The sequence below is a fragment of the Stegodyphus dumicola genome, chromosome 2, assembly GCF_044657685.1.
Source record: "Stegodyphus dumicola isolate Sdum_Otavi_A_Nest chromosome 2, ASM4465768v1".
Classification (NCBI taxonomy): Eukaryota; Metazoa; Arthropoda; class Arachnida; order Araneae; family Eresidae; genus Stegodyphus; species Stegodyphus dumicola.
Genome location: NC_140769.1, coordinates 17,596,399 through 17,612,695, shown reverse-complemented (window position 1 = coordinate 17,612,695; position 16,297 = coordinate 17,596,399). Strand labels below are relative to the sequence as shown.

The following is a 16,297-nucleotide window of genomic DNA, read 5'->3' as shown; positions in this document are numbered from 1 at the left end:
ATCCTTGGGTGACCGGCTGCGGGTCTTCAGACAACTTTCTGTGTGGTTTGGAATTGTTTCCATAAATGTGAAATTAGAGAATGATAAATGCTGAAGAAAAGAGCAGCATCTGTGATCGACTGTCCTGCTTCAATGCGCCCACAGCACGCCAGCGCTCAGAATTTTCCATTTGTCTTCTGGAAGTCATAGAAACATGTATATCTTGAAAACAAATTGTACGAAAGTTTTAAACGCTTTCTATCAGCATTTACAATCAACTTCTGTAACCCTTCATAAAGCTGGCTTCTTATAAGACTGCCTTGTTTTGCATATTTCTTGAGATGAAAGCGCAACTGGCTGTTACCTAACATATTTGCATACTTCCATCTACCTGTGCAGCAAATTGCATCCTCTTCAATTCTGATTGGCTTCCGGAAATTAGTATTATCCTCTCCGTGCTTATCTTTTGGAAGTTAGTGTATATGCAGTATTTGTCTTCAGCAGATAATTTATTGAAAACATTTAGGATTACATGATTTACAGAAAAACCATAATTAAAAAGATGACATTCAAAACTCTCCATAACGAGACCACTCATTAAATCTCAACCAAATTTTGTATACATACATTCCTAAATAAGCAGTTACAGTTTTTTAACTGCCACTAGTTAAAACTTAACTAGTTGCTTTTTTAACTGCCAGTAGTCCACAAGGATAAAAATTTGTGTCACTGTTTCATTAATTTACTTACGTTATCCATTGATGTTACATTAAAAATTTCAGATTAAGTCACAGATACAATTCTTTGAGGTTTGCAACTCCACATTTCAAAAACTGCAGTCATATTATGTAAAATGCAAAAAATTTGAGCACAGTGGTTTCACATGCTGTGAAACTCTGTCTTTTAAGAATCCTAAACTAACACATTGCCTTAACCAGGCACTTTTATCAAAACAAAGGAGTAAAAATTCAATAATAAAAATGGATATGATATTGGAAAGGACTGAGCAATCACTCTCTCATTCATAAAATGATGAGAGAGTAACTGCTCAGTCCTTTCCAGTATCTAATGAAATGTTACAACAGCAAAGTTTTGGAAACTTTATAAGCATCTATGCCAGTGACAGTATAAACAAAAAATGCCACTGGCATAAATGCAGATGGTTTATGAAATAATAATAATCATAAGAATTGATAATAAATGAAGCCATAAACCACACCATTGCTTTTGAGGAATGCAACAGCAGTTTACCCCATAAAACTTTCATTCTTCCACTCAATTTTTGGAATGTGTATTATTATTTCCTCATTGAAAGAACTACAACATACCAATACGGGCAAACCTAATTTGCATTAATAACTGCAGTAATAATTTTTTTATTAAGAGCTTTTCACTGCATAACACTTTTCCAGTCAATTTCTGAAATAGTTATTACTTCCTTAGTGATAACATTAACCATAGCAGACTAATAAAAGCAAATCCACTGAAAATGTAGTAGTATTAAATGTTTGCTTATTATATTTTTACTATATTTTACATTGTGGGTTTCCTCCCAACTGCCTACAGGCAATTTTGAAGTAATGCCAGAAAAAAAAAAAAAAAAAAAAAAAAAAAAACATCTACAGTAAAAATAAAAACCCCTCAAATGATATATAGTCATTGGAATAATAATAATAAATTTTTATAATTTTCTTACTACTATTCTAATGATTAATCAGTGAAATTTGTTACTATATCATACAATGTGAAGAGTGATGGAAAAGCTATTAAATAAAAATACTTCATTGTATAAAAATTTTAATTTATACAGGATAAATAGGAAATTCCGTTCCTATCTAAATAACTGATGTGCACAGCCAGATACAACTATGAATATAATGTCAAGTTAACAGTAAAGGAACTCAATAAAATGAGGTCTGTTCCGAAATCCTTCTCCTGTAAAATTGAGAATTTATAAATTCTATCTCAGAAACTATGAAAGTTATGAGAAATTTGTCATTAGCAAATGATTGGCTATCATCTTAGTAAGAAAAGATGTAATGTGCAGAGAGATACCTGCAATGCATTTATCTCAAATGAAATACAGTGGATATTACTGAATGGCCTTTGTCGCTATATCTCACTCCAATTAATTCTTTCTTCTGAGATTTCAAAAAAAGATTTATTATATACAATGTCACATACTTCTAGATTGCCTAGATCTATATTGTTGCATCAACAGTACATGGAGCAGTTTAACATCTTCTATATTGATGAATGTCATGCAGATATATTTCTTGAATAAAAATGGGCATTATAGCAAAAGATAACCTCTTTGAACATGCACATATTAAATTACAAGCAATGCAAGTTCATTTGCATGTTTTGTTTCATAAATTGACGTCACTGACACTGGCTGATGTTATGTATATTAACATAATATATGTTGTTTATCCAAGAAATTATATTTTTGTACTTATGTCTACACATTTTTCCTCAAATACTGCAGAAAAATATTTGGGCATCAGTTTCCAACACTTTAGAATGGGCAGGTGATTATTTATCATATCCATGCATCTAATACCTTTTCACACTAAATCAGTGATATTCTACAAATTTACAACTGACCCCCCCTTTTTTAATCACTGGTGATTTTTTGATAAAATCACTAAGTTCTAAATTTAGCTAGCTGGGAGCATTGCAATGGTTTCATTTGTAACAACCATTTGTTTTTGTACCTTTTACTATAGGTAGGCATTACAATCATAGCTGTAACTTATTCAATATAGAAACAATTTCTATTCATCCTGTGAAAGCAGAAGATACGGATCTTCAATTCTAGAAATTTTATCTGCAATTACTTTTATAACAAATTATAAACAATTTAAATAAATTTTCACATAAATTAAATTTCACATAAAATTTTCACAAAATAAATATCAAACACTTTTCATTATTATTTAACTTCAATACATATATATATATATATATATATATGAAGGTAAACGTTGAGGAAGTTGCAAAAATTACATACCAGATACGCTATACCATACTGCACCATTGGTAATTCCACCTGAAAATGTTTCATTCATTTTTCCTTGTCCACAAGGCTTTGCTAAGTGCATTGTAGAATGCTTCTATTAAAATAAAGCAGAGTGGCAAGAATTTAAAACTTTGCTATAATAATCAGATATAACAGACTATTATTTGCAAATTTTAAGAAAACATGAATTAAATAACAATTTATGAAATTGACATGAATAATGATGATCAGATTGAATGAAGTGTAACCATCACAGCTTTGGGTGGGGGGATAAAATAACAAATGTAGATCAGCATAACATTAAACAATAAAAATTTACTGAAAGTACAAAATAAATAAATAGACTAGTTGAATGTTTTTGTTGATTCAGTTTTATTCTTCTTTCAACTTTGCAGCAGATTATTTTCCTGCTTCTCCCCCTTTTTTTGGCTGACTCTTTTTTGGGCAAAATAAATATATTTTGATTCACTCTTACTTAAATACCAACTGCTGCAACCTTACCAAAAGACAGATTAAAATGATAAAATTTATAACTATCTTTTGAAAACAATTTGGAATGACTATAAACCCTGACTTAATAATTCAGACATGCTATTTTCACTGCAATGGTACTGATTATAATCAACTATCAATAAAACTGATCGATGACAAAGCAGAATGCTAATAAATATCTTTCTCCCTACTGCAATTTAGACTTCGGCATGTTCTTTTTTAAGCAAGCTATAAGTATTTTTTTAGTAGCTCTGCATGCTCAACCTTATGATATGCTTTGCTATTCCCCCCCCCCAAATTTCATTGCTATGAATATCTAACATCACCCCCTTCCCTAGCATAAAAAGTAAAGCCAGAGCTATCACTTTTTGAAGAATCATGACACATTGCAGAAAAATCAAAAATATTGTAATAATTATAGAATAAATTTATAAATCACTAAAGGAAATATGCTGTATACATGGAGCATTGAAAAATGTGGAATCACAGTAAGAATGAGATTAAAAAACTGGTCTAAAGGATGTCAGACCCCATTTATAACAGCTTTTGTGCAATTTATTTATTGTTTACATTAGGAGTTAATTTGAGTCAAATTTTCTCCAAAAGAAACTAGACATAACAGATAAAACTTTGATAGAATAGAACATTTAAATCTGAAATTTACATATTATTAACATACAAGGAGAAATTAAGTCTTGCGAATCACGATCTCCAGCACCCAGATCACAATCAAATTTACCTTATGCCTTAAAAAAATTCCAAAAGCAGGAGTCACAAATGACTTTATTTTAAATATTTTCAGCATAAATGCCATATGAATACCTTACATAAAATTACAAACACATGCCTAATATGGGGAGGAAGGATAAAAATTTTAGATTATTAAACAAATAATAAATAAATTATTATTCAGTACGATAGAAAATATCATACCTTTAAAAAGTTCCTTTTTGTATGCAGGCATTAAAATACATTTTAAGGGAAAAAAGTTATAAAGCATTAATAACTGCAATTAATACAATAACAAAGTAACAAACACCTAAGGTTGATTAATAATACAAATTTTTAAAGAAAAACTAGCTAAAAGCTATTTCAAAGACAGTACAAAGTTAATCACTATAAACAAATCATATTTACATTTGAGTACACTGATGCTAATTTACGAAATACTTCATCATCAGGACTTTTACTGTAAAGTCCATCTCTATTCTCACGATTATTATCATACGGATAATTTGCAACTAATGAACCACCATGTAAATTTGCTGACAACACAAAAGGCTCAGATAAAATCCAATTCATTACAGCTCTGGTTTCAGGTTGCTGAACAGCATTTTCATCAGTGATACCAAACTGGTCAGGAAAGTTCCTGTTCAGGTCAATTTTATTTGCATTTTCACGTCCATGTGTGCCATCAAAATCACCTAAAAAAAAGAAAAAGAAAAAAAAAAAAAAAGGTTCAATGTTCTTAAAAGATAAATAGTTAACTAAAATTTATTTTAACAAGCCAATTAGAAAATTCCTCTATAGCACAGTTTCCTAACATTTTTTGGCTTATTGTTCTTTTTCATATTTTTCAGTTACTTTTTTTTTCATTCAGTACCCTCCACCCTTGCAATAATGACATATCAGATAAAATTTTGAATGTTATCTTTAGATTCTGACCAAATGTGCACTGGAATTCTTAAATAGATTAGTAAGGATTAAAAGTTTGAATATTACTAAAAGCACGGACTTGCAGTCTTGTTTCAAAAACTTTTTGACTATCTTGTCACTGCATATCAAAAAATTATTTTTTTAATATTTAATATTTAGAATGAAAATTAAATAACATATAATGCAAATTCTTTGAAGAAAGAAAATAATGGTGGCCATATATACTGCTAAAGCAAGTTCAGAAATAAATTTTTGCAAGCAAAACAATTTTTATTCATTTACTTTTAAGTCACAGACAGAGACCTAAAGTTAACTATCATCTTCCGAAATTGATTTTTCATTTATTTTCTTTTTATCTCCTGCTAGTTTTACAGTATTATTACATGAATCTCATCTCACGTTTGAATTATGAGCAGCTACATTTTTTAGAAAGCTATATGCTTTCTAAAAATCATCACCTTCTCAATTTAAAAAATAGAAATATTACTATATTTTTAAAATTATTTTAAAATAAGCATCAGCTTTTCTGCTTTCAAAGATCAAAAACATGGATCATAAATTAGTAATAAATAAAGGATTGACCTGAATTCTGGGAGTACATAAAACTAATGATTACATAGGGATTTATATTTATTTTAACTAATAATTTAAAGTTTTATTTGAAACTTTCTTATAAGCCTTCATTCCCCTAATTGTCAGTGCCAGAATAGTTAAATATGGCAGCGCGCATGAACGAATGCAAATTTTCTATTTTGAAGGAAGTAGTTAAAAGCCGAGTTTTGGTAGGAGAAAGAGAGAGTTAGGCTCTAGCTGCCATCTCTGCCGTAGGTACGTTTGATTATTGCTGGTTCAAGTGGCTTACTTGCATTTATCTGTTGCCACTAGCTTCTAAGGAGGTTTAAGTTCGGGATCTCGTTGAGCCCTGTAGGCTAGTTTCATCACTTGTTAACATTTCAACTTTTCGTTTCAATTATCTGACTTTCAATTACTGCCCAAGTAGAGGCGAAGCTTGTTAGTGTCGAGTTGACGCATTATAAATTTTAAAGTGTTGATAAAGGGTACGTGAACCCTTCTCCTATGTAGTTTCCTGCTACTCCAGTATACAGATAGAAGTTAACCTACATGGACTCTACATTGGCGCCCGAATTAATATGAACCAACAAGAAAATGGTCAATGAAGAAGTATCTCCACAAGGCTCAGAAGTGGCAGACCCAATGGTGACCTCTCCGTTAGATGGATTTGGCTTCTTAATACAAACAATGAGGGCCGCAATTAAACCAGCAGTGGTATTCAACGGAAAGAACTCCGTCACCTCATTTCTGGAAGCCCTTGAAATGCACTTCCAATTGTATCCGGTACTGGAAAGGCAAAAAGTGACTATTGCCTCGAGTGGCCTCCGAGGACAGGCCGGAGGCTTGGTGGAAAGGAATTGGGAAATTCCTACTAGGTGAAGTTGGATCACTCACCTATACATTTTAGAATTTCAAAGGGGCACTCCTAAAAGCGTTCCCGATAGTTAAAGATCGTGCCAAGCTTGAAGCCGAATTATATAGCTTTTACCAATGCAGGGTTGAAGAACTAACCAAATTTATCCTACAAAAAGTCAAGCTAGTGAACATGCTATATGGTAGGAAACCCGACAGTGAAATTATCGAAATCATACTGCCAAGATTATTACCCTTCGTTCAGGACTTCGTGGAACTCCGAAATCTTCGAACGCTGCAAGAATTATTTGAATTAGCCATAGTGTTTCAGAATCAGCGGATAGCAGAAGAATCAAGATTTCCTCACAGCGATTTAATCAGCAATTCTCCAGAGAGCCAGCCTCGGAAAGAAATAAAAACAATGGAGGAAACCATTTTTCACATAAGCCGTGAATGAGCAACAATTATCAGGATGATGCTAATACCCGCTAGCGTATCCAGAAAACAGCAGGATGAAAAACGGCTTTAAACAAACAGAGGGGTTTGAGAATTTGAGGGTTCAGACCCCTTGGGCATCAAAAAATCCCTCTAAAATGTATTTAAATACTGTCGTTGTGAAAAATTCAAAATTACCTGTAATACAGGTTCTTTTAAATAATATTGCTGTAGAAGCACTCGTGGATACCAGAGCAGAAGGGAACTTTCTAAATCAAAATTTGTATTACGGATATTTTAGAAAAGTCAGATTATTTAAAAATAACACGACAGAAATAACAACCGCTCAAGGGAAAGTGTGCGAATTTATTGGGAAACTATTACATAATGTGCAAGTTAAGGATGAAAACCTTAACATCCTATTTTACACGGTGAAAAACTTGCAGAATAAAGTCATCCTGAGAACTCAATTCCTGAAGGTGGCAAAGGGCAGAATTGACTTTTCAAGTAACTCTATTACATTGGACATGAAGTCAAGGGTGGTGGAAACTGCTGAAAAAATTCCAGAAATCGATCTCCAGCATTTAAAGCAAGATGAAAGAGCCAAGCTGCAAGAAATCTTCATCATTCAAGAAGTAGATTTTCTTCATTATTTTCTGATATGCCAGGGAACACCCAGATAGTAACTCATTCTATTTAATTAAAATCAATTGAACCTTGTAAAGCAAAACCGTACAGGTATGACAAAGAGAAAGAGGCCATCATTGAGCAACACAATACAAGAGATGTTAAAAAATAAAATTATAACTCACATAAATAGTGAATATGCGAGTCCTGTTGTGCTCTGCAGAAAAAAGAACAATTTGCCCACTATGTATCCCAAAGCATATTGCTTTGCAATAGATTATAGTAAACTTAATAGTTTAACTAAATTTCCAGTTTACTCTTTACCTGTGATTGAGGAGATTATTAGGAAAATAAAATCTACAAAATTTATGACTACTCTCGATCTTACTTCAGGATATTTTCAAATAGCCATGAAACCTGAAGACTTAAATAAAACTGCATTTATCACTAAAACAGGCACTTACGCATTTTTACGTATGCCTTTCGAACTATGCGAGGCACCCTCAATTTTTCAACGCGCAATGGATATTATTTTAGGTCCTGTCCTCGGGAAATCCACTTTAATTTATTTAGATGATATCATCATAACAAGCAATACTATTAATGAACATATAAAAGACCTTCACGAAGTTTTTTCATTATTGAAGGAAGCGGGATTAACCGTAAATGCAGCAAAATGTCAGTTTGCAACCAAAGAATTAAGATATCTAGGGTACAGAATTTTAGCTAAAGACATTGAGACTGAGGATTCCAAGATTAAAGCTATTAAAAATTACCCTCCACTAAATACGGCAAATAAGCTGTCATCTTTTCTTGGACTATGCTCGTACTACAGTATTTTTATTCAAAACTTTGCTAATATTGTAGAACCTTTGCTAGTGTTAAAATGGAAAAAATCAAAGTTTGTGTGGACAGCTGAGGCAAAGACAGCCTTCTAACAATTGAAATCAGCTTCTGGTAATAAAGTTTCCGGAGGGTGATGATACTTGGAGATTGCGGCCGACACCTCAGATTATGCCGTGGGTGCGGTGTTAAAGCATCCCCTGGCATTTTTTAGTAAAACTTTAAACATCACGCAACACAATTATACCTTGACCGAACGAGAAACATTAGCTGTGTTAATGGCAGTTCAGAAGTTCAGGATATATTTCGGAAAAGCGCCCGTCACTGTATATTCAGACCATGCGGTCGTAGCTAGACTATATTCGGGAAAGAATTTAACTCCTAGACTAATTAGATGGGCCTTAAAGTTACAAGAGTACAACACGCAAAGAAAATACCGTGGCCAATGCACTATCAAGAATCAAGATAGATGACAATGAGGGGATCAAGTAAATTGCACAATTTTGACCTCTAAAGTTTTAGATTCCCGAGAAACTATCATTTCTGTATTGATAGGATCCAGAATTTGGTAATATCTATGCTTATTTAAAGGATTCAGATAACTTCTAACATACAGACCTTGCTGCAATTAGAAATAGAGCCCAGAATTACGAGATTGTTGGTAATTTGCTGTTTTATACTAAGTCTATGAATGAAAATTTTGAATATTGGTCAGTCATTCCAGCCACTCTACGGCTAAGCATTTTGCAAGAATTGCATGGCGCCCCGACCATTGGCCACCTTAAGGTAAGGAAAATGGTGTATAGGGTATGCGAGGGGGTGTGTATTTTCTACAACTACAGAAAGTAGTAACTGTATATGTCAGGTCCTGTAAATTATGTCAGTTAATTAACGACGTTAATTATAGCCTGGCTGGGTACCTAAATAGTATTCATGTGACTTTTCCTAATGAATTCTTGGAACAGATCTTTTTGGCCCTTTTCCCCAAAGTGTGTTAAATAAAAATTGATATCTTTTAGTAATTGCTGACCATTTCTCTAAATGGATAGAAATACTTCTGTTAAAGCGATCGTCAGCTAAATTAGTCGCAGATGCGTTTTGCATACGTATATCTTAAAATATGGTGCACCGTTAAAAGTAATAAGTGATAATGGTAGGCAGTTTGTAAGTCAAATTTTTAAGGATTTTGTAAAGGGCTTGACATACGGCATATGAAAATGGTCCCTTATAGTCTGCAATCTAACATCGCGAAAAGAGTGAATAAGAATATAGTAAAAATAATTAGAAGTTATGTTAAAAATTATCATAAGCGCTGGAATGGCTGCACTGACGAATTAGCATATGCTTTAAGAACTGCCAAGCATGACACGACGGGAAAAACACCCGCTGAATTATTTCTGGGTAGAAAGATTTTGACCCCACTTGATAAATTATTTTCGTCCAAAAACAGGAGCCTGAATTTAAGCAAGCAAACATTAAAAAACTGATTGCTGAAGCATTAAAGAATTCAGATGCAGCAAGAGAGCGGTAAAAACTATATTATGATAGTAAAAACCGCAAAGCAGATTTCAAAGTGGGGGATAAAGTTCTGAAAAGAAAATTTACCCTATCTAGTGCTCCAGAAAATTTTGTATCTAAGTTTGCACACAAGTTTGAAGTTCCCTGCATCGTGCAACAGATCGTCGGGGCAATAATTTATATTACTTCAGATGCAGGCAAAAGAATAAAGGCCAGTCCAGATCAGTTAAAGAAATACTACGACAGAAAAGATTTTGATATCCTGAATAGTTTTTTGCAGGCTTCCGAGACAGAAGAGGCAGCAGTAACAACAGCGGTTTCGGTGCCAGCAGCACTTCCATCCCCTGAGAAAAGGAAAAGAACCATAGAGATGATAAGGTAGTAAAAAAACTCAAACTGTGCCCCATAAAAGAACGCCAAGACAGATGGTAGCTCCAGCAAGGAAGAAATTTAAGAATACAGAATCTTTCAGAAGAAAGGCCCCAGCCAAGAACAAGGATGTTCGTCCCATGACACGGTCTCGCAGTAGACAACACCAGAATACAGCGAAGATCAGGTTTACTGAAAGTGGACAACAAGACCACCACTGGGTACAACAAAGAGACTGGCTGAGGCTCAAGGCTCTCAAACACGGCCCAAAGCAATGAGGAGTGCCCATGCAACAGTCGTCAACAACGTACGTTCCAAGAATCAACGTTCTGTCCAAGAAACATAAAAACCAGAAGCCACCACCATTCCACACTAAGAAACCAATGCATAGGGGAGAAAAACGTGAAGACCGATCTCAGCCACTGGACAGAAAACAGAGAATGAAAATTGCGACAGTCAACAACTTAACATGGAGTCAGTTATTGCCCAAGTAGAGGCAAAGTTTGTTAACATCGAGTTGACGCATTGTAAATTTTAAAGAGTTGATAACTGGGTATGTGAACCCTTCTCCTGTGTAGTTTCCTGCTACTCCAGTATACAGAAGTTAACCCACCTGGACTCTACAATTATTTAGATAAAAATATAGGAGTTGACTATATTTCAGAAATATTATAATTACAATATTTCTGAATAATAATTCTGAATATAATAATAATATATATATTATAATTATATAATTATAATATTTCTAAGGTCTGATATAAAATTATAAAAAATCTCATTACTGAGGTAAAAATAATTGATTTACCTTCTTTTGCAATTTCATAGCCATCTGGATTCATTGATGGCATGATATGTATACGTGTAGTATCCAGCAAAGTTTTAATCCGTTTATCTGAGTTATACTTTTCACAGAAGTATTGCACAAGAAGTAAAAGCATTTCACGTCCCACAACTTCATTTCCATGCATATTGGCAACATATTTGAATTCAGGTTCTCCTATTAAAAGATTGAACTTCATCAAATTCTTCAAAAACAAAGTAGACTTTGAATTATATTGCTATTCATTTATTTAATATTAATTAAAAATAAGGGAGAACAATTTTTAAAAAATAACAAAAACAGCAATAATGTTACAATTTCATTAAATAGAGTTTATGCATCAATTAAAAGATCACCCCCTTCCCACAAATGCAAGCTGATGTGCAGCAAACATATAATTAGCAATCCAAATGTAATAAAATTTGAATAATGATGAGTATAAACATGAGAAGCACAAATAAACATTTGAAACTTAGCTTAAATAAAGAGTTTACACTATTACATATTCAAACATGATAAAGGTAGACTGAAGTTCTGTTTAAAGTTAACTATATTTTAACCCACTGATGTACTCTTTCATATTCAGTATTCCTAAATGTATTATTTTTGGTATTTTCTGATTACCCCCCTCCACACACACACACACACACACACACACACACAAAAAAAAAAAAAAAAAAAAAAAAAAAGTTGTGATAAAGTATTCACAAAGCAAATCATTATGTCACCAAAATAGTTCTGTGGAAGCCCACAATGTTGCAAAAGTATTTATGCACCAACTTAGGCATGCATATAGAGCATGTCTGTTTTGGCTCTTATGCAGTGCCAAAATTGTATGGATAACGATTCTCTGATGCTTTTTCAAACAAACACAGATCAACGTGTACATGTGGAAAACAAAAAAGCAAAAAAGAATTTCTCAAAAAAGGCACATGTTTTATAACTGATGTAATTGTTTTTTTAAATTTTACTAATGTTTATGTACGTGCTACAAAATTTAACTAAATAAATATGAACGTTATAAAAATTTAGCTTTACTGTAATGCAAATAAAGGATATTTACAGATATAGAAAACCAGCACCTAAACCACTGAAAAGTACATGAGCTTTTAAAAAAGAAACATCAAATTGTTGCAAAAGGAACTTATAACAATAGTACATCATTCATATTCCTATATGTTTATATGTCACTTCTTATTCCTAAAGTGTTTCAAAAATAAAACTGAAAAAATAAAATAAAATAAAATAAAAATAAAACTGAAAATAATAAAATAAAACTGAAAAATAAATATATTCGGAAAAAAAAATTCAAAATAAAACTGAAGAGCTGAGTGTTAAAAACGGATTGAAAATGTTTTGACACAGTTCTTTATTAACATACAGTAATACAATGTAATGATTTCTAAACTGTATTCATTTTTGAGGGCTAATTATAATTCCAAACAGATGGCTAACAGAACAATTACATTTCTAAAGAGCAGAATAAAACTAGTTCATTAATAAGTAGAAAGAACTATGGCCTGATAAGATTGTTTCAAAAATGAACTAAGTAAAATACTTTGGGCAATCAATATATATATAATAAAATAAAACAGTAACTTTTTATTTGCCTTCGTACTGCTAAAAACATAAAAGTGTTCATAATTTGAGATGACCGCTATGTATTTTTTTAAATACTCTCCTGTTATTTGACTTCTAAATTATTACTCTCCAGACTACTTGGAAAAAGTTTCAGATTTTCAAAGTGGAAATCCTAGAGCTTCAACTCAAAGGAAAAGTTCAACAAGGAAAACTTCAACATTTCAATTTAAATTTAATTAAAAAATTAAATTAAAGCATTCTACTATCTCAGAAATAAACAACATTATCTTTTCTTACCTGGTTCATGTTGACCTGGGTTATCAGTCATTTCCAGGACATATAGTTCTCGTTGTTCTACCGTCTTACCAATACTATATAGACGACTAATTTTAGAGCATTTTTTAGATATATTCTTCAAAATTTCTACCATTTCTTCATAATGATGATGCTTAAACTCAAATTTTTCATCAGCTGAATTTTCTGTCTTTTCTACATTTTTCGTTGGTACAGGTGCAACCGTAATAGAAGAATAAGTTGAGGAAACAGTAGTTATGTGGGAGTTATGACTTGTACTTGAAAAAGAATCGTCACTTGAATGTGGAGTTAAAGATGAAACCTCAACTATTTGAGTTTCTTTGACTTCTGAAAGCCCTGCATTTAAAGTTAAAGGAGTTAATTCAAAATTCAATTCTTCTGCAGTTTCTTTGCTCTTCACCACAACTAGTTTAGTTTGAGTTTGATACCTGAAAAGAATTTTATAGATAAAAATAGTTTCAGAATTGAAAAATAATAAAAGAAAAACAAATAAAAATCCAAGTAAATAATTTAATAAGGCAGATTTGGGAAAAGGAAAAAAATCTAGCAGTAAAAATGCAAAACTTTATTACTCATAAATCAAACTAATTTATAACATTATGCATTTAAAGATAGATTAGCATAGAAAATGAAAAACTTAAATTAAAACTAAATATTTAATCATTACCATTAGTAGCCATGTTTAAATTTTATTTTGAATAAAAATTCACAATACCTTAATCAATACAGATAGAGCACATAAATTTTGTATCAAATGAATGGATATTTTGATATATTTATCCCAAGTTCAGATTTGCTGGACATCTAGCCAAATCTAATAAAGTTAAGCATGAAAATTATTTAATTTACCTTATAAGCTATGCCTGATTTGATTTTGTATACTAATTTTTTAACACATCCTAGTTAATAAATCACTTTATTGTATTTTAAGCACCAATCCCAGCTTTATTTTGCTGCTGAACTAAAAATGAAAATTCTTCTAACTTAATTTTTGTTTCACCTCTGCCCACATATCACATGGGCATCTCATTTTCAAACTTTGCATTTATGTTTATCATGCTCAATTTATTCCAGTTTGCTTTTAGATTCATAAATGGTGTTACTTAAATATAGCAAACTTTCTCGCCCTCTCTTTTTTCCTTTTTGACTTTTGTTGTTGATCTATTTATTGCAAAACAAATTATTTTTTTAGCAGAGTATATTACATTTCCTGGATGTTTTACAAGACACATTTTACTGAAAATTATTACACTTTTCATTTACTTATTATTTAAAAACACTTAACCATTTCTTTTTCTGAACCTATGAACTTAAATGTTCATTATCACATCAAATTTAACAAATATCTCCATTATTATTATTATTGTACTGCTTTTTTATCTAAATAGTAAATGACTTCCTAACAGTAAAAACACATTTTGAATTTTAATCATTTTAATCCTTTTTAAATTAATCTCTCTTCAAATAGCTGTAAAATAATATGAGAAAATTTTGACAGATGTAAGAAATATTCAGTGTTCATAATGCATATAAAAAAATTATAGATTACGCCTAATGCGACTACTCTACATTTATACATACTAGCATATATATGATGATTCTGTGTTACGATAAAAATTATGTAATTAAATTGCATATTAAATTGGCAATAGTCCCTTAACTCTGCTTTTTAAATTTGGACACATCCACATCTTTATGATAAAAATAGTAATAGTTTTTTAGAAACTGCATAATATGAAAATCAATCCAAATTGTGCTATCTCATATAAGCGTCGCACTGTGGATATTTTTTCACCAATGATGTCAAACAGCTTTTTAACCATTTTCCTGAATACACATTGCTCATCTGCCCAATTACCCAAAATGATATTTGAACCTGTTTATGCTTATTTGCGAATGAATTGATGTGTTATGGTTATTAAGTCTGTCATTATGTCATTTTGTGAATACAGTCAAAAGTCGTTAATCCAGACTCATAGGGACTTCAGCGATTCCGGATTATTGATTTTTCCAGATTATAAATCATCAGTTTAAATCTGTTAAGATGACATGCAGAAATTACAAAATTAAAAATATGAAACCGTAATTTTTGAAATAAAGAACAATTATGATCTAAAGGGTATCAAAATTTACAAAAAGAAAAAGCTTAATATTTATTTGTTTACTTTATTAAACATTTCCTTCAATGTAAGTTGCTTCGTTTCATGTGATAATACTTTCTCTTTAATTCTATTAAACAGACATAATTTCTTGTTTAGTTGCAAAGTTCTGCTGTTTAAGTCCTATAATTGCTGTGTTGAGAATACCGACTAATTTGTCAATCAAAATGTTTTCGTTTTCAATAACCTCTGGGTCACTTTCTTCACTATCGGAAGCGAATTATAATGACGAGGAACTTGATTTAAATCATATCAAAGACAGAGTACATCGAGATGAAATACTACACTTAGTACGGAATTATAAACCAAATAAAATAAAAAATCTGCCCTGAAGATAAGAATAGTGCTGACAGATCAACTTCCAATCCGCCGCGTGAAATTGATAAACAGATTTCGGATTTCAAAACATACTTTCGCTTTGTAGATACAAATTACATATTAGTAAATATATATCGGAAATTCTATTTGACATAATCTTTCTAATCTATCATAATCTAATAATGACGTTTCTGCCCCCCCCCCTCTGCCGCAGAGCAGCGTGAAATTGATAAACAGATTTCGAAACATACTTTCGCTTTGTAGTAAATATATATCGGAAATTCTATTTGACATAATCGAAAGTTCAAGCTTACTTTTATAAAATTGCTCTAAAAGTCTGCAAAAAATAATAAGCCGGATCCAATTCGAAGATTAAGGAACAACGCAATCTGCAACATTAACTGAAATAGATAACTTTAGCTTATGCGGCTTCGCATTCTGTCAGAATAGGCCGAGTAGTTCTGGGAATACGTCACCGAGTAGATCTATCGCCAAGCCGTAGAGAAAAGAACTTTGGACTCCCGAGTGCTAAGACAGAGTGAACTGCGCAATCATTCGGAGAAGGACGTTGGAGCGAGACGATGATGACGGTATTTAAAGACGCATATATGTAAAAGACAGTTAATCCTCTTCACTTGTATTTAGTCTCATGTATTTCGCTATTCATATGTAATCACCTTGTAGTTTATAACAGCTATTCGTGTTTCCATTAAACATTCGAGTTAATCATAAGTC

The 16,297-nt window shown here is 31.9% G+C and overlaps 1 protein-coding gene across 4 annotated transcripts in view; it reads right to left on the bottom strand.

Moving 5' to 3' along the window:
* LOC118184900 (carboxypeptidase D-like) overlaps positions 1-16,297 on the bottom strand; it is a 150,516-nt gene that overhangs the window by 91,168 nt on the left and 43,051 nt on the right. For all 4 annotated transcript variants that reach the window (XM_035354630.2, XM_085810472.1, XM_035354629.2 and 1 more), the window contains exons 4-7: positions 13,068-13,513; positions 11,175-11,366; positions 4,631-4,917; positions 2,993-3,095 (exon numbers count right to left, since the gene is read on the bottom strand). In XM_035354630.2, coding sequence (XP_035210521.1) covers positions 2,993-3,095; positions 4,631-4,917; positions 11,175-11,366; positions 13,068-13,513 — 1,028 coding nt within the window. The remainder of the gene's footprint in view (positions 1-2,992; positions 3,096-4,630; positions 4,918-11,174; positions 11,367-13,067; positions 13,514-16,297) is intronic.